The 19,564-nt window shown below is 44.2% G+C and overlaps 1 protein-coding gene across 1 annotated transcript in view; it reads left to right on the top strand.

Annotated features, from left to right (window-relative positions):
- slc30a6 (solute carrier family 30 member 6) overlaps positions 1 to 19,564 on the top strand; it is a 59,748-nt gene that overhangs the window by 33,053 nt on the left and 7,131 nt on the right. Inside the window, 4 exon segments of the mRNA XM_047602468.1 lie at positions 3,587 to 3,667; positions 6,404 to 6,439; positions 8,423 to 8,517; positions 10,418 to 10,466. Of these exon segments, the coding sequence (XP_047458424.1) occupies positions 3,587 to 3,667; positions 6,404 to 6,439; positions 8,423 to 8,517; positions 10,418 to 10,466 (261 nt within the window).

The following is a 19,564-nucleotide window of genomic DNA, read 5'->3' as shown; positions in this document are numbered from 1 at the left end:
ACTCCCATAATGCCTTGTGTATCTGTGTGTGTGTGTATCTGTGTGTGTGTTAGTGCGTTCTTCTTTGGGATATATTCAATTACTGTTGGTGTGTTTCCCAGTGGAGTTGCAGCAACAGAATAATGGCTCAGCAGCAGATTGCTCAGTTTATCCGACCCGTTCACAGGCTGCAGGAGCACGACTCGTCTGAGCCACTAATTCCATGTGAAGCCTGAGTCTGGAAGCTGCAGTTTGATTTGAAAACATGAGTTGGGGAAAGTATTGCATGTATTTCTGTGAAGGTCCCTGTCGACTGGTTGGTTGAACAGTTGGGTTTTCAACCACTAGTGGGACCATGAGAGATTGTCAGTTGTGCCGTGGGAAATTATTCAGTTTCACCTAATTGGTCTAGAAACATTTTTTTGGAATAATGCGCCACAGTCCGGTGTCTGTGCCGTAGTAGTGACTGGCAGCGTGATCATGTAATACTCTTCCTTATCACTAGATGGCAGCAGGTGGCGACCTGCGCTGTACGTGGAGACAAGAGAATTAGTGATGCATGAACGCGACAGGTAGCGGTGACACATCTTTGTGGCTAGCGACGACTGATGGAGAAGTTTTTTGCTCCGATCTGGGCCCAGGACAAAGTTCTGCCCCAGATGAAGCTCTAGTATGAGCTTGGATTTACTTTCACTGTAAATACGCTGACATTTTGTTCATGCAACTCTCCACGTTTCTCAGTGTGGAACAGTGAAACCTTTCCCAGATATTATCGCTTCTGTCAGAATGAGCTCTGTAGTTCTGTGTTCCTGCTAACAAAATGCTTCTGGACAGAATTAGTGGCAAAAGTTTTCTAACGCCTCTTTACTTTTAAGACCACATTGTGTTCACATGTCATGTGTCACTTTTTACTTGAAAGAAGAAATATAAAGGACGATAAAATACTTTTTTTGCGTTTGATTCCTATTCAAGACACTTTGATGAGATTGACTATATGTTAATAGAGACTAAAGTGTCATTTTTAAAGCATTTGTGGTTGATGAAAAAAATACCGTGGCTCAAAAAAGGTTGAAACACACTGTTAAATTAACCTGCTGGTCTATCTGGTTGGTTTATGCCACTAAAGAGGCAGTGGCTAGTAGATCTCACCGCAATAGAAAAGAGAATATATATATATATATTGAATTGATGAGTTTATTTATCCTACATAGACAAGTCACTAAACGAACAAAGCTTACGCCTCCATCAACTCATACACCAACAAAAAGGTTTATAGACAAATCTTCCAGAATAAAACCATAATAGAACATCGTTCACTCATGTGGGATTCAGCGTTTTCTGTCTTAATGCTTTTCAATAAATCTGTCTGGAAGAGTCTGAGTGGATGTTTGATGGGTGGACGTCTAGATAGATATGAGACCTTTCACTTTCCAAACTATTTATCCTAAAGCTATGTCTGATATTTTCGGGGGTTTATAGATATTTACCTTTTACCACTCAGTTTTATTTATATACCATTATTAACAATACAAATAGTTTCAAGACTCTTTATGGAACAAACCTCCAGAGTAAACGTGAAGGCATCAGTGCTGTTTGCTGTTGTCCAGCTTCTTCTGTGTCGTCATAGTTTTTAAATTGAGCTTTCAGTCTTAACGTTCTCAGAGTTGAAGCTTCATCGAACATTTAATAGAAATCTTTGACTTAAAGCATCAGCGGATAATTGGCCTTAACCCAGAATCACCATTTTCCCACTTTTTCAGTCTCCTTCATTCTTTGTCATCATCTCCAGTCGTACATTAAAGTCGTATTGTTTCTGTTGCGGTTTTCATTCGTCTTCCGTGTTAGTCTTCTCCAGTCACCTTCTTTAATTGTCTCCTCCAGTTTTCAGTTAGTGTTTCTCTCGTCAGTTTTACAGTTGTCTGACCAAGCATTAGGAATAATCTCTGAGCTTGTCCATGCAGCAGTAAACATAGACAACCTATTAACCTGAAGGTGTCTGTTCATTGTGGCATCACGTGGACACGTCAAACGTTTGGGAGGAAGCTGCACATGTTGCAGGACGTCTAAAGCCTCATAAAGCTGAATTATCTTTAGGTTTTCCTTATGTTACCTCTCGTGTCTCCAGCATTAATCCATAATTCACTTCACTTGGCTCAGATTCAGGCTCTTAGTCCTGCAGTATTACCAGGCTTTCAGATAACTGACTTCCAGCATTAGGTTTAACCCCCCATGAGCTGAGTGGACCCCTCACCAAGACAAAGCTGCTCATCAGGATTGACCTCTCGTGAGGAGGTTATGGGGGTATGAGCTCAGAAATACCTTCAACCCACTGTCTGCAAGTATGTTGTCTACTCGTTCTTTGAAGAGTTAACATTCATAATATTCATTAATTTGATCGTCGTTTAGCAAAATAACTCGCACAGGCTTTTACACTAACGACTTTTACACCAACCACTTTTACATCAACGACTTTAACACCAACGACTTTTATACCAAAGACTTTTACACCAACAACTTTTACACCAACGACTTTTACACCAACGACTTTTACACCAACAACTTTTACACCAATGACTTTTACACCAACAACTTTTACACCAACAACATCAACGCTTTTACTTTTGACTTTTTCAAGCCTCGTTCTTTCTCTGGTCGTTGGAGGGATCAATGTTATTTCTGCTGCAGATATGCTAACCGCACTGCTAGCAGAGTGTTAATAGCTTATCTATGTAGGAGAAGATATTTCTACCTCATGCACCAATAAGAACATTTGTTCTAAATGAAAGACAACTCGTCTGGACAAGATCAGATCAGTCTTATCTAATACTCGATAGATTCACTTGTCCTCCATGTTTGTCTGCACTAAACCAACTATTTTGTTATCTGTCTGAAAACAAACACGACTAATAAAATAAAGCAGAGACCATTTTCTTAACACGTGGCCTCAACTCCAGAAAAGCTGAAACGAGAACAACTGGACTTGTAGAGTCTCTGGAAGACGCTTCTACCAGATCTGAAGAAGGAACTTGGATGAGGGACAGAAAATCTCTAAGAAACTCTACCTTGTTTACAGCTAAAGGACGAAGGACACTCGTTTGAAGACAACAAAGTCCAAATCGTAGCCACAAAAAGACAGATGGTTTGAAAGAGGAGCAAAGGACAGAGGAGGTGGACTGAGATATAATCTGCCAACAATATACAGTCCAGTCTTTACTTCTGCCAAACATGTTTCTGGTGGTTTTCCCACAGAGTTTCATATTTAAACCTCAAACTTCCGTCCAGTTCCTTAGAAATGAAGTAACTATTCGGATGAAACGTCATCTCAAAATTCAACAAGTCCAGCTGCTTTTTCCACACTTTTTGGATACAAACCGTGACCTGGATGAGTGAGAACCTTCAGACAATGAGGCCGTGCTTGTTTTGAAGCCATGTTTATCAGACATGTGTTTCGATGGAGGGTTAAAATCACCTCTAAAATAAACATGAGTGAATACGATGTTGTTCTTCTTCCTGTGAATAACCCTGATTGTCTGCCTGGTGCACCGTGGGTGATCTTAAACCTGCAGACGTGTTTAAATAAGTCGCTGTTCTTTCTGTTCCTCTTCAGGTTCGAGCGTCTGGAGGTTTTGGCAGTTTTCGCCTCCACTGTTCTCATCCAGCTGGGAGCTCTGTTCATCCTGAAGGAAAGGTGCGTACGTCTCTTTATACCAACGTCCAAACACCTAATCCACTGATGTGAATAATGGAATATGAAATATTTTTTCAGTATCTAGTTCCTTATTAACAGCCCACGTCTCCAGCTCTCTCACTCAGTCCGTCTCTCTCGATTAAAATTTCAATTATTGTCTTAGCGTGACACCGTCAGAATTATATTGCCAAAACAGGACACCAGAATGTGCCCAGTTGTTTCATTCTTCTCTCTTTGTTTTATTCTTTTTTTTTGCTTTGCTCCACACAGGGGGCTCGTTCTTCTTCAGCCACAGCTTCTAGTTTGCCAAAAAAAAAAGAAGTAATAATTGGATCTCAGGAAGTTGTAGTCGAATCTGCACACAACAAAAGGACTTTTAGTTTTTAGGGCATCCAAAATGTCCCTGACTACAAAAAGAAACACTTTCCAACATTTAACTGATCAGTGACTGATCATCGTAAACGTCCCAACGTCCTTCACATATTAGTCGTCTCTAGAGTCGACTGGATTCAGTCCAATAAATGTTTCTTTCAGTCAGAGTTAATGTGAAGAGACGAGTTGGTACCTTCAGAAATGTTCTGCCATAAACTCTCTGGAAGACGAGTCTCCAGGAAACTGTTAAACCTTCAGTGTTTGTCGTCGTTGTTACGATGCAGCTTTTGAAACATTTCTGGTTCTGGTCTTTTTTTTTCCAGATTAAAATTCTCTCAGACGTGTTTAGTCCGTGATTTCACTTCGTCTTCAGTTTGTCGCAGCTTTAACGTTAAACACTAAAACAGAGCAGGAAGACGTTCTGAATCTAGAGGCTTGTAGTTTTAGTTTATGGTTAATCTAAAATAAATGGCTGCAAAAGATCAGGCTGAAATCAGATACAGTCCTTTTCTGATCATTTTAAAAAACTATACTGAACTAAGGTGAAAGCATCAAGCTGAACCTCACGGACATTAATCCTGGTTCCGTAAGTTTTTCCTTGTTTTCTCCGAGAGTCGACTGCGTTCAGCTTCTCCTCCTCCTCCTCTTCTTCTTCTTCTACTTCGTCTTCTTCTTCACCTTCTTCTTCTTCTTCTACTTCGTCTTCTTCTTCATCTCCTTCTTCTTCTTCGTCTTCTTCCTTTTCTTCTTCTTACGTCCTTTTGTTCTTCTATTCTTTCAGCTGCTTCCTCTTCTTCTTCTTCTTCTTCTTCTTCTTCTTCGTTTTCTTCTACTTCCTCTTCTTATCTTCCAGCTTCCTCCTCCACCTCTATCTTGTTCTTCTTCCTCCTCCTTCTTCTTCTTCTGTTTGTTTTGTTTGTTTGTTTATTGTTTTTTCATTTATTTATATAGTTTAATGTTTGTATAAATAAGAGAATTAAGTTTCATTTTGTGTAAAATCATCTTAAAGTGCGTTTGTAGAAATCTTTCTTCTACTCTTTTAGCTTCTTGTTCTTCTACTAGTCTCTCTCTCCGCCTCTTTCTTCTTATGATTTTATTATTATTTATTATTATTTTGCATCTTCTTCTTCTCTGACTGTTTTCATCCTCCTTTAAAACAGAAGAGGAGGTTTTCATGCTACAGGGACGTGGTTGTGTTTGGTTTTGTGTTGTGTATTTTTTTGTGGGGTGATTTAGTGTTTTTTGAGGATCTGAACTTGTCGTGTCGAGTCGTGTCGTGTCGTGGCAGCGGTCCTCACAGAGATGTGAGTCGGCCGGCTGGTTGTGCGTTTTTGTGTCGGGGTGTGAACTGCTGAATGTTTCAGGGCTGTGGGAACGACGCTGTCTGGCTGAGTGTGTCTTTGTAACACACACCTCCCTCCATGCTCCTGGTGTCGGGTTGTCTCCAGGTCACTTCTCAGGGAGGGGAGGGGGCGGGAGCTACACAACAGCTACACAACAGCTACACAACCGCTACACAACAGCTACACAACCGCTACACAACAGCTACACAACCGCTACACAACAACACCACTAACACACACCTGCAGCATGATCACATGTGTGTGTGTTTACTGTGAACGTGGCCAGAGGAGGAGGAGAAGATGAAGATGAAGATGAAGAGTGGAGGAGGAAGAAGAGGAAGAGGAGGAGATGAAGCTGAAGAGTGGAAGAGGAGGAAGAAGAGGAGGAGGAGATGAAGAGTGGAAGAGAAGGAGGATACAGATAGAGATGAAGATGAAGAGATGAAGAGGAGGAGAAGATGAAGATGGAGTGAGAGAGAGAAGAGAGGAGAGTGAAGAGTGAAGGAGGAGGAGGTGGAGGAGGAGGAGATGAAGAAGAGAGGAGGAGGAGAAGATGAAGAGTGGAAGAGGAGGAGGAGGAGATGAAGAGTGAAGGAGGAGGAAGAGGAAGAGGAGGAGATGAAGAGTGAAGGAGGAGGAGGAGATGAAGCTGAAGAGTGAAGGAGGAGGAGGTGGAGGAGGAGGAGATGAAGAAGAGTGGAAGAGGAGGAAGAAGAGGAGGAGGAGATGAAGAGTGGAAGAGGAGGAGGATACCCAGAATATGACTGATGAAGATGAAGATGAAGAAGAAGATGAAGATGAAGATCTCCATGTGTAGATGTTAAAATGCAGAACGTCATGTAATAATAATAATAACCAGTCGCTCCTGTGTTGCTGTAACTTGTAACGTGTCGTTAACATGTAAGTGTTGTTGTTCTCTTTGTGTTGTGTTTTGTGGTTTGTGTGTTGGATGTGACCCTGAAGACTGTTGTTCTTCCTGTTGTTGACTTGTGTTGACTTGTGTTTGTGTCTGTTTTGTTAGTGTGGAGCGTTTCATGGAGCAGCCAGAGGTCCACACGTGAGTACAACACACACACACACACACACACACACACACACACACACACACACACACACACACTGCGTCAGCTGTTCACGACAACACACCCCACACCAGACCTGTACAACAACAACAACACAAGAGGCTCAGGTATAAAACCTTCAGTCTCCAGCCTCCGGTCAATGAGACGAACCGTTTCCATGGAGACCGAATCAGATTCATAGAGTTCACATCTGGACGTGAAGTAGGACCTCACATCTACTGGAAATAGGACAGAAGAAGAAGAAGAGGGAGGAGGAGGAGGAGGAGGACGTGGAGGAGGAGGTGTGTCCTCCTCCTTCACGTCCTATATGTCCAGACTCTTAGAAGACGACCAAGATGTCTCCATGTCTCCAATGTCCACATGGACTCCAGCTTTGGTTCATCTACTCAAACACTTCCTACCTCCAGGAAGGAAGGAAGGAAGGAAGGAAGGAAGGAAGGAAGGAAGGAAGGAAGGAAGGAAGGAAGGAAGGAAGGAAGGAAGGGAGGAAGGAAGGAAGGAAGGAAGGAAGGAAAGTGAGGTTTCTCTTTGTCAGATGTTCAGTCTTGTCATTGTCCTAACCCTAACCCCCCCCCCCCCCTTCCCCTCCATTATCAAACAGATTAGTGGCGGCTTTTATAACCTAAAACACTGCGAGACTTAAACCTGTCTCCTGTGATGAGATTACCTCCCTCCTTTCTCTCCTCTTCTTCTTCTTCTCCTTTTCTCTGGACGGACGTGATTGGACGACATGAGAGACGTCCACTGACTGGAGGGACAGGTGTCTTGCGTCTGGGTGGGGAGACGGTGTCTCTCTGATTAATCTCCTCTGTTGGGATGGAGGGTGGAGGTGGTTGTCATCCAGTTATTGAGGCCTCCTGCTGATTGTTTGGACCCATTTCTATGCTGTTAAATGGATTGTCCCATGTGATTAGTGTATGTGTGCTGGTATTACTGACGCCGTGGACACGTAAGTCTCTTACAGCGGTTAGATTCTGCTCATTCTGCTTCCCCGAAGAGACACAGATACAGAGGAACCTGATCCATTAATCAGATCAGAACCAGCTGAGTTGTGAGATGTTGGTGGTTTCCTCTCATCAGCTGATGCTCCAACATTTCTACTGGATGAAGGTCAGGACTTTGACTTGTTCCTAAACATTCATCTGGTTCTTCTGGAGAACCACTGGTGTTCTTGGGCTCCTTGTCTTCCTCCATGACCCAGTTTCTCTTCACATTCAGCTCATGGACTCATGTCCTGACATTTTCTTTCAGAGTTCACTGGTAGAATTCACAGTTCATTGGTCCATCACTGATGAGCAGATGCAGCAGAACAGGCCCAAACCAGGACATTAGCGCCCCCATGTGTCATGGAGGGATGAGGTTCTGATGCTGGAATGCAGTGTTGGTTCATCTCCAAACATTTAAACCAAACTATTCTACTCTGGTCTCATCTGTCCACTAAACATTGTCCCACATGTTCTTTGTGGACAGAGAGCAGTGTCTTTGGTTGTTGAGTGGATTCATCAACATGAACATCAGCCAATGTGAGAGAGGCCTTTAGCTGCTTAGAAGTTCCCCTGGGTTCCTCTGGTTCCTCTCCCACTATGATGGAGTGATGTTTGTTGGTGGACCACTCCTGTGGAGGGGAACAGTCGTCTTCAATCTGTCTGACTCTCTGTGGATTATTTGTGGCTTCCAGACTCTTTACAGATGGTTGTGGAACCTTTTCCAGCCTGATGAGCAACAACAACTCTTTTTCTGAGCTCCTCACAAAGCTCCTTTCATCTGTTGTCATCACACACTTCAACACTAACATGAGACAAATCCCTGATTTATAGAAACTGAACCAGGAACTGAACCAGGACCTGAACTCCTGGACTCTGATCTGAACACTGACTGATTTTCCTGAATAAAGAAACATAAGTTTTGGTTCAGGTTGTGTATTAACTGTACTTTCTAACAGACTCGTGTCTTTTCAGTGGTCGTCTGTTGGTCGGGACGTTTGTGGCTCTGTTCTTCAACCTGTTGACTTTACTCTCCGTCAGGAACAAACCGTTCTCCTACGTCTCTGAAGGTATGCACCGGTTCCTGCCTCCATGCGTCTTTAACGGAGCGCTGATGCTAAGCTAGTGCTCCTGGAGGAGGTTGGGTTAATCCTCGTCCTCGCTGGGGAACGGGGACTTTGTGGTTATATTTTGGGGGATTATGGACGTGGAATGAAGCGCTGGCTGCTCTGTTGGTGGATAAATCACAAACGGCAGCGGGAGATCAGAGGGCGGCCTCGGCATAATGGCAGAAATCAGAAAATTATATAAAAAAACAGAAACATATTTAAGATTAGGGATGTAATGATAAACTTTTTCTTTGTTTTTTTGTTGTTTTTTTATCCCATCACAATCTTTTAATATTGAGTATCTACCATCTGGATTAAATCCAGTATCTGTCTGTCCTTCCTCCTCCTCCTCCTCCTCCTCCTCCTCCTCTTCCTCCTCCTCTTCTCCTCCTCCTCTCCTCCTCCTCCTCCTCCTCCTCCTCTTCCTCCTCCTGCTCCTCCTCCTTCCTCCTCCTCCTCCTCCTCCTCCTCCTTCCTCCTCCTCCTGCTCCTCCTCCTCCTCCTCCTCCTCTTCCTCCTCCTCCTCTGATACATTTGAAAAGTTCCTGGATCCTCCTCAAAAAGACGTTCTCTAATAACTGACGTGAAACCGAATGTTTCTTCATCTAAAGGCTTCCAGGCTCTGCTCGACCTCCAGACACATTAACCTCATGGCCCTCATCTGCACTACACCCTAGACCTGAACACCTACACACATCAACTACACCACAACAACTAACACACAAAAAAATCACGAAGACAACAAGTCACACACAACATGTGACACACAACATCACACAAACAACATACACACAACACACAACATACACACACAACATGACCATGTTGAGGAAGAGATGGAATAAAAACAAGCAGGAACAGGTCAGAAGGAAGGAAGGAAGGAAGATGAGGGAGGGAGGGAGGGAGGAAGGAAGGAAGGAAGGAAGGAAGGAAGGAAGGAAGGAAGGAAGGAAGGAAGGAAGGATGGATGGAGGAGGATACAGAGAAGGATATAAAGGGAGGTGGTGTTGAGGAAGGAAGGAAGGAAGGAAGGAAGGATGGAAGGAAGGAAGGAAGGATGCAGAGAAGGATATAAAGGGAGGTGGTGTTGTGTTGAGGGAGGAGGAGGAGAAGTGTGTGTTCACAACAGTCTCAACATCACTTAACATCTGACATTTTGGAAACGAGGAAGATGAAAATACCCCCCTCCCTCTTCCTCCCCCTCTCTAAGTGCATCATTACGTAAGCCTGTCCAGACGGTGTCTGGACGGGCTAAGTCACTCCATTAAAATGTTTGTTTACTCTGACTCACCCTGCTACACAAACAAACACACACACAACAAACACACACAACAACAAACACACACACACACAAACACACACACACACACACAACACACACAACAAACACACACACAACAAACACACAACAAACACAAACACAACAAACAAACAAACACACACACAACAAACACACACACAACAAACACACAACAAACACACACACAAACACAACAAACAAACAAACACACACACACAGGATGTGTTGTTGACTCTGAACCATTAAAGGTGAGACTGAGCATCAGCTGCTTCCACATACGACCAGACTCCTGTCATCACCTTCCTCCCTCCCTCACCTTCCTTCCTTGTTTCCTTCCTTCCTTCCTTCCTTCCTTCCTTCCTTCCTTCCTTCCTTCCTCCCTTCCTCCCTCCCTCCCTCCTTTCTTCCCTCCCTCCCTCCTCAGTGAATCAGAAATAAAGGGTGAAGCACTGAGATGAATAAACATGTGGAGGTTGTTCCAGGTGTTAATGGATCTTTTCATTGTTGTTGTTATTCATTCATCTTTTCCTCTCTCTCTGCCCCCCCCCCCCCCCCCCCCAGCGGCCAGTAGCAGTTGGCTTCAGGAACATGTTGCAGATCTGAGTCGAAGGTAAGTTACACCCCCCCACCCCACCCCCCACCCCCTCCTCCATCAGCATATCTGGGTCTCAGGTTGGAACAGGAAGCATCATCTTACACTGAGTCAACACAGCTGGAAACAGACCCATCCTGAGTTACTGCTTACGCTGTGTGTCTGCACAGGTACATGTGGTCAGAGGTCAGAGGTCAGCCTCAGTCAGGGGGGGCGAGGGGGGTATCAGCTCATTGACTGAAACAGCTTCTCAGAAACAGCTGTGGGATCATTGGTCTTGTTGATTCCCAGACAGAACGTACATGCACCATGAAATATTTGGTTTCCATTTAAGAAGAAAGAACGTCACATGTTAAATCAGACAGATGGTGACTGGGACGAGTCCAACGTTTAGAAGTTTAGAGAAGTTTCATTAATCCATCATCTCATTAATGATTAATGATTAATAATCTGAACCCAGAACGACTGTGAACGTGTCCCAGTTTGTCCGAGTAGCGTTAGCGTTAGCACCAGCTGATCCGGTAGTGACAGGCAGCAGAACCAACCCATAAAGATGGAAGACGCTAAACAGCACGTTGGTCCTCTCCATGGGACATTTGAGGACAAAGACACCAAGAGGGACCAGTGGAGACACATAAAGTATCATCACAGTTTTCTTTCCAGCTTCAAACAGCACATGAACCAAGCCAAGCATACGTTAGTCGGGGATTCTGCTAGCACTTGGGCTAACGCGGCTAACAGCTGGAGACAAACCAAGACAAACCAAGACAAAGACAAGCTGCCAATGCTGCTGCTAATATGTGTCCACTCCTGCAGCCACTGTTCACTGGGAGAGACAAAAAAAGACACAAAAAGAAACTGTTTAAGGTGTTTAATGAACATATATATATATAAACACACACACACACATAACGTGGTCACATCAGTGAATGAGCTGATTCAAATCTATGAAGCCAACCAGAAGTTCATCAGAAGTGATTCTCTCCAGTGAATTAACCAGTTTGAGGTGGCGCCCCCTGCTGGACCACCACAGATTTGGGGGTCACTGGTTGGTCTCTGGGGTTTTGGGTAAAACCAAATAGTTGTGGAGTTTCTCCGTTGGGACCTGATCTGCAGGGATTATCAGATCTGAGCGTTAAATGACTAAATGTCTCTGACTGGTTCAGGTCCATCCAGATATTTCTTTCTCTGTGTCGGTTGAAACTTGCCTCATAATGAAATCCAGATGTTACCAGATTCAGATTAAATCATAAAAAAAGGGATTTTTCTGATTCAAAATCGTTCAGCAGGATCCAAAACAAGCTGATTGCATTTCTTTATTTTTAAGAACTGGACAAAAGCAAAGACACATGAGGAACTAGAGGGAGAAGATGGAGGAGACGAACAAACTAAAACCAATGATGACATTAATTTGGAGAAAATCTCTTTAGAAACTGTAGCCAGCTCTGGTTTGGACTCTTCAGAGGATGAAACAAAACCCCAGAGTGATCAGATTAAAGCTGGAATGATGAGGAGCATAGAAACGGAATGATGGTTGCAGCTTTACTCCTGTGATTATTTAAAATATTAGTGAAGCTTCACAATAACCAGAGAAAACCAGACAGACTGTGTGGAAACACAACTGTACTAGTTGATTTAGTCCTTAATCCTCTGGTCCACATCAAACTTTAAGACGACGTAGCATCAACACGTTTCTCACTGAGTCTCTGTTTCTAAACTTCAGCCTTTAGATCAGTTTTTAACTCGTGTTTCTAGACCAAGTAAAACTAGACCGGTTCTAAATAACTGAGTCTTTCTCCTAAATATTGTCGTCATGTTTGGTTCACGGAGGAAAACGCTAGCAAGAGGAGAGAGCTAGCAAGAGGAGAGAGCTAGCAAGAGGAGAGAGCTAGCAAGAGGAGAGAGCTAGCAGGAGGAGAGAGCTAGCAGGAGGAGAGAGCTAGCAAGAGGAGAGAGCTAGCAAGAGGAGAGAGCTAGCACGAGGAGAGAGCTAGCAAGAGGAGGGAACTAGCAGGAGGAGAAGCTAGCAAGAGGAGAGAGCTAGCAAGAGGAGAGAGCTAGCAGAGGAGAGAGCTAGCAGAGGAGGAGCTAGCAGGAGGAGAGAACTAGCAGAGGAGAGAGCTAGCAGGAGGAGAGAGCTAGCAGAGGAGAGAGCTAGCAAGAGGAGGACTAGCAGGAGGAGAGAGCTAGCAGAGGAGAGAGCTAGCAGAGGAGGGAGCTAGCAGAGAGAGAGCTAGCAGGAGGAGAGAGCTAGCAGGAGGAGAGAGCTAGCAAGAGGAGAGAGCTAGCAGGAGGAGAGAGTAGCAGGAGGAGGAGCTAGCAAGGAGTGCCGAGCTAGCAAGAGGAGAGACAAGAGCTAGCATGAGGAGAGAGCTAGCAGGAGGAGGACGAGCTAGCAGAGAGGAGAGAGCTAGGAGGAGCTGGAGAGAGCTAGCAGGGGAGAGACTAGCAGGAGGAGAGAGCTAGCAGAGGAAGAGAGCTAGCAGGAGGGGAGAGCTAGCAGGAGGACAGAGCTAGCAGGAGGACAGAGCTAGCAGGAGGAGAGAGCTAGCAGGAGGACAGAGCTAGCAGGAGGAGAGAGCTAGCAGGAATAGAGAGCTAGCAGGAGGAGAGAGCTAGCAGGAGGAGAGAGCTAGCCAGAGGAGAGAGCTAGCAGGAGGAGGGAGCTAGCCAGAGGAGAGAGCTAGCCAGAGGAGAGAGCTAGCAGGAGGAGGGAGCTAGCAGGAGGAGAGAGCTAGCATGAGGAGAGAGCTAGCAGGAGGAGAGAGCTAGCAGGAGGAGGGAGCTAGCAGGAGGAGAGAGCTAGCAGGAGGAGAGAGCTAGCAGGAGGAGAGAGCTAGCCAGCTACACATGATAGAAAGAAACACAACATGACAGCCTCTTTCCTATTGGTGGAAACATGCATCCATCAACCAATCAGGACATGATGTGTCAGTGGTTGCTAAGCAACAGTGAGGCTATATTCAGTCTATGGAGACAGGAGACAGTTTAGAGACATTTAGACATTATTACTGGTTGGACACCTGATAGTTGTGGACATGGTCCTAAATAGTTTTAGTGGAAATAGTTGTAAATAAGTAAATGTGTTGATCAGCTTTAGAAATGTCCAGGTTAGATTTACATTCTAAGTTCTAGAAATGTTTGGTTCCACATGTTTGTGGTTTTCTGACGTGTTCCTCCTGGATCTGATGGTTCTAGTCTGGTTCTAACTGTACGGGGACGGTTTTATTTCCACTTCTGTGCGTGTGCGGGTGTTTTTCCTGCTTGGCCTCTGGGGGCTGAATGTCCCTCCACTGACACTTTCTGGACACCTGATATTTGTTGTTGGAAGACGATTCTTCGCATCGAATTCTGTTGACGTCGAGTGTTTTCCCTCAAAGAACTGCAGACGTTTTCTGGTTCCTGCAGATTTATCACTGAGACTCCAGAGAACCAGGACAGTAGGAACAGATCAACCGGAACCAGGAACTAATGATACAAACACTAAAATACAGTTATTATTTCTGGTCTGAAGCATCACAGGCCTCAGTTACATCCTCCCTGAACCGCACACAACACAACCACATCCACAACAACAACCACAACCACAACAACAACCACAACATCAACATCAACCACAACAACAACAACAACATACACAACCACAACAACAACAATCACAACAACAACAACAACATCCACAACAACAACAATCACAACATCAACAACAACAACCACAACATCAACCACAACAACAACAACAACATACACAACCACAACAACAACAATCACAACAACAACATCCACAACAACAACAACCACAACATCAACAGCCACAACAACAACATCCACAACAACAACCACAACATCAACAACAACAACCACAACACAACCACAACAACAACAACAACCACAACAACAACAACCACAACAACCACAACAACAACAACCACATCCACAACCACAACATCAACAACAACCACAACCACAACAACAACCACAACAACATCAACAACCACAACCACATCCACAACCACATCCACAACAACAACATCAACAACCACAACCACATCCACAACCACAACAACAACCACAACCACAACCACATCCACAACCACAACCACAACAACAACAACAACATCAATCACAACAACAACAACAACAACCACATCCACAACCACATCCACAACCACAACCACAACATCATCCACAACCATATCACATCCACAATCCACAACCACAACTACAACCACAACAACAACATCAACCAGACGCCTTTAGTTTTTAAATATAATTGATGTTTTTTTTTTTTTGAAAGAATGAATCCTTCCTCCTTCCTCCCTATATTCTGGTCAGTATCTCTCCGTTTATTTTCTTCTGAATCGTTTTCTTCTCGACTTCATTCAAGTTTCTCCTCCTCCTCCTCCTCCTCCTCCTTCTCCACCTTCTCCTCCTTCTCCACCTCCTCCTTCTCCACCTTCTCCTCCTCCTCCTCCTCCTCCTCCTTCTCCACCTCCTCCTCCTTCTCCACCTTCTCCTCCTTCTCCACCTCCTCCTCCTCCTCCTTCTCCTCCTTCTCCACCTCCTCCTCCTTCTCCTCCACCACCTCCTCCTCCTCCTCCTTGTCCTCCTCCTCCTCCTTCTCCTCCACCTCCTCCATCCTGATGAATATTACATCCTGCTGCTCCCTGTTCTGTTCCCGACATCTGAAGTGGGCGAGGTTTAAAACATATTCACACACAAACGTTCATTTGTGCACACACACACACACACACACACACACACACACACACACACACACACACACACACACACAACACACAGACACACACACACACACACACACACACACAGTGTGTTGCAGTCAGCAGCTCAGTTGTTGTGGGTTTACTCGGAGCGACAGCCTGGAGAGCGTTGTACTGCAGGGCTGAGCTGTGATTGGCTGAGAGGGCAGAAGTGAACAGGACGTCCCAGCCTAGTTTCCACGGCGATGGGGGGGGGGTCTGTGTGCCTTCGTTCAAGCGTTTTTGTGTATGCACGTTTTGCAGGGTAATTGTCGGGCTGTGTGTCTTTTAGTGTGTGTGTTGTCCCCACTTAACCTCGGCCGGGTCTGGGGGCCAACTGGGTTACGTAAAGCCTCCCGCTCTGTCCGACTCACCAGCCACAAGCCTGAACTCCAGCGCTGTGGATGTGAGTGGAAGGACGGACGGACGGACGGACGGGGGGGGGCTGATTTAAAAGAAGAAACATGTTGTCCTACACAGGAACATTTATCGTAATCATGGAAGTATCTTGTGCAGATTTTAGCTGAGGACGTCTCCGGTCGGACGGACGGGAACGCGTTAGCGCCACAGTCGTCTGGGATATTTTTAACTTCCATCGACTCATTAGCTGCGTCTCCGTCCCATCTAGAAATGATCAAAACCTAAATATCTCAATCATTTCATTTAATAACTGGTAATAAAACACCTGCATTCATAAAAACCTTAGTGTTGTAGCTTCACCTGAGCAGCTGTTTGGATCGTGATCAATAATTAATAAGATGTTCATATTTTAATATTAAAATATTTAATTGCGATTAATCAGACGTTTTTTGTAGTTGTTTTGCGATTAATCAGGACTGATGCTATTTATTTAGAGATAGATCGGTGGTTGGACAAATAAATCATAATTAAAATGAAACCAGAAATAAAAAACATTCACCATTTATTCCACATTAGGATCAGTAGATTATAACGTTTAATCGCGTTTAATCGCATGATATTGCACAATTAATCCATTTAGATGGTGATGAATCAGTTGTTAGACTAATAAACCATTAATAAAATGTTAATTTTTAGCCCAGAATCTGCAGCCAGTTGCCTGTAATTAAATCTTCACAGCCAACGTGACGCTGGCGTGTTTTCCAAAAATCAGATTTCTGCAGCTGTCACCTGAGCCTCCATTCATTTTAATTCTGATGAACAGCCCAGGGCCAGTTTTAAGACGTTTCTGTTCATCATCAGGTTCAGTCCGGAGCCGACAGTGTTTGTTTTATCCCCTCGGCTTTAATCCGCCGCTCTCTGTCTGCATGAACACAAACACACAAGGTCACATTTCAAATTATTTCAATGCATCAGCGAGGATTATGGGAACGCTGGGATGTTCATCCTCAACTCTCTGTTCTTTCATTTGTTCTTTCTTGTTTCTGGCATCATTGTGTTCCTGGTCCTCTTCCGTTTCACCGCATTGAAGAAGTCACAGTTTGACAGTTTGACTTGTGCCGTCGCGCTCTCACTGAATTATTGAGCTGATGTTTTATATTTTATCGTTCGTCTCTCAGTTTTTAGGTAAATTAGGAGAAACGCACACGTTTTTGTTTCCCCCGGTGGCTCTTAATCTTGTGACTCGTTGCTGAGTCGCAGGCTCTGGGTTTGATATGAACACACAGCGTCCTGTAGTGAATCACAACATGTTCTCATGTATCCGACTAACATCTCTGCGGCTGCTGTCATCCTCGTCCCAGCAGTCCTTCCATTATTCACCGCTGCAGGATCTGTCTCTGCTGTCCACTTGACAAGACTCACAGCTGAAGCCGACCGTCAGGAACTGATTTCCTAAATTACTAAATGACATTTTCATAATTGATAACCTTCGATAGTCCTGTTTGCAGATCTCCTGCTGCTTCCTTCCTGCGCTGAGACTCTCTGATTGATGCGTCGACATTAATTATATGTTGACATCCATGTCAGGGTTGTGTTTTGGATGTTGTCTGGTGAGAAACGCCTCGCGGCACCGAGCGCTGCGCTTCATGTTTGTGCCGTCGACTGAGGCGGCTTCAGAGCGCCGGCTTTTGACGTATCGGAAATTCAATCTGACACTCGGCGCAGGGTCGATCTGCCACGAGATACATTCATTGACCCGTTAATCTCTTCCTGGAACTCGGGGCCGGTGGAACTCGCCTCACTTTGGGGTTTTGGGGGAAAACGGGTGAAGCAGATGCTGGTTTGGTTTTTACCTGCACGTCACAATAGAAACAGCTCAGCTCAGTAGATCACGTTACTGCATGAACATGATTCAATACAAGTCGTGAAAGTCGACAAAGAGAAGCCAGTCAAACACATGAAATGCAAATATTAAACTGGTGCATTTATTTATTCAGGAAAATAAATCACTTGTTCATGTCAGTGAGGTGTTAAACTCAGTGAAGCCTGGTCTCCAGTTTCTGCTCAAATGTTCCTGGTAACATCTGATCAGCTGGAGGAACCTGATCCATTAATCAGATCAGAACCAGCTGAGTTGTGAGATGTTGGTGGTTTCCTCTCATCAGCTGATGCTCCAACATTTCTACTGGATGAAGGTCAGGACTTTGACTTGTTCCTAAACATTCATCTGGTTCTTCTGGAGAACCACTGGTGTTCTTGGGCTCCTTGTCTTCCTCCATGACCCAGTTTCTCTTCACATTCAGCTCATGGACTCATGTCCTGACATTTTCTTTCAGAGTTCACTGGTAGAATTCACAGTTCATTGGTCCATCAATGATGAGCAGATGCAGCAGAACAGGCCCAAACCAGGACATTAGCGCCCCCATGTGTCATGGAGGGATGAGGTTCTGATGCTGGAATGCAGTGTTGGTTCATCTCCAAACATTTAAACCAAACTATTCTACTCTGGTCTCATCTGTCCACTAAACATTGTCCCACATGTTCCTTTGTGGACAGAGAGCAGTGTCTTTGGTTGTTGAGTGGATTCATCAACATGAACATCAGCCAATGTGAGAGAGGCCTTTAGCTGCTTAGAAGTTCCCCTGGGTTCCTCTGGTTCCTCTCCCACTATGATGGAGTGATGTTTGTTGGTGGACCACTCCTGTGGAGGGGAACAGTCGTCTTCAATCTGTCTGACTCTCTGTGGATTATTTGTGGCTTCCAGACTCTTTACAGATGGTTGTGGAACCTTTTCCAGCCTGATGAGCAACAACAACTCTTTTTCTGAGCTCCTCACAAAGCTCCTTTCATCTGTTGTCATCACACACTTCAACACAAACATGAGACAAATCCCTGATTCATAGAAACTAAACCAGGACCTGAACCAGGAACTGAACCAGGACCTGAGTCTCGTTGGGTTCTTTCTGGTCTTGAGTCTTTTTGTTTTCCTGCAGAAATATAGAAAACGCTGAAGAACGTACAAACTTATGTGAGTTATGTAAAAGCCAAGTGATATGGACCAACCTTGATGGGGTCAGTGCTTTTTAAAGACATGTGCATTGAACATCTGTTGTAAGGAAGCTAGATTATTTAGTTTGGTCTTTATTGTTTCCATCGGTGCCGTTTCTCTGATTTAAATCGTCCATAACTTTGTCTTTCAGGATTAAAATGTAATTTTCTTGTGTCATAGCACAAAAAGATGGTGACGACCAGCGGCCGGATGAACTCGGCTGTACAGGCTGTTCTTATATGTGCAGACATAAGTCGCTTTGGTTTGATCCAGTGGTCGTAATGCTGAACATTTTATCTGTTTCAGAACATCTACATCGACGTGTGCGTCCTCGTGTGATCTCGTTATAATTAAACCGAGTCCTTTTGATTAAATCTCAGAGCTTTTACATCATTTGATCTTCTGCAGAGTCTGATTCATACGTCAGACATAACGTCAAATAACGACATCGACGTCTTTACAGTTTTTCTCCCAAAACGTCCTTGAGCTCAGTCGTTCGTCTACAAACGTTTTGTTCAGTCAGGAAACAAACAAAAAATCATTAATCACAAGTTTGATTCATCTTTTCAAACCATTTTAATGGTTCATTTATAAATGACTGATCAATGTTGAGGATAAGTCCAGTTTAAACAAGAGTTTGACAGAATTTCTGTGTTTGTCATCACATTGTTGTGGTTTTAAAACACTGTTTCCAGGTCGTATTAATCATGAATGGGCTCATGGACGATGTGACATATTATTACAGTGATAAATTACTGGATGGAAACTATTCTGCAGTTTTGATTATTGGTTTATTTTAGCAGTTGTCACCTTTTACCGTTTTTTTATCGATATTTTCCAGCTCTTAATTCTTTTTTAACGCTACAGATTCAAACCAAAACAAAATCTGGAGACAAATCATTTTCCTGGAAAGAGCTTAAACGAACACAACATGAAACAAAACA

This window comes from Mugil cephalus, chromosome 13 (genome assembly GCF_022458985.1).
Source record: "Mugil cephalus isolate CIBA_MC_2020 chromosome 13, CIBA_Mcephalus_1.1, whole genome shotgun sequence".
Lineage (NCBI taxonomy): Eukaryota > Metazoa > Chordata > Actinopteri > Mugiliformes > Mugilidae > Mugil > Mugil cephalus.
This window is presented reverse-complemented; position numbering and strand designations above follow the sequence as displayed.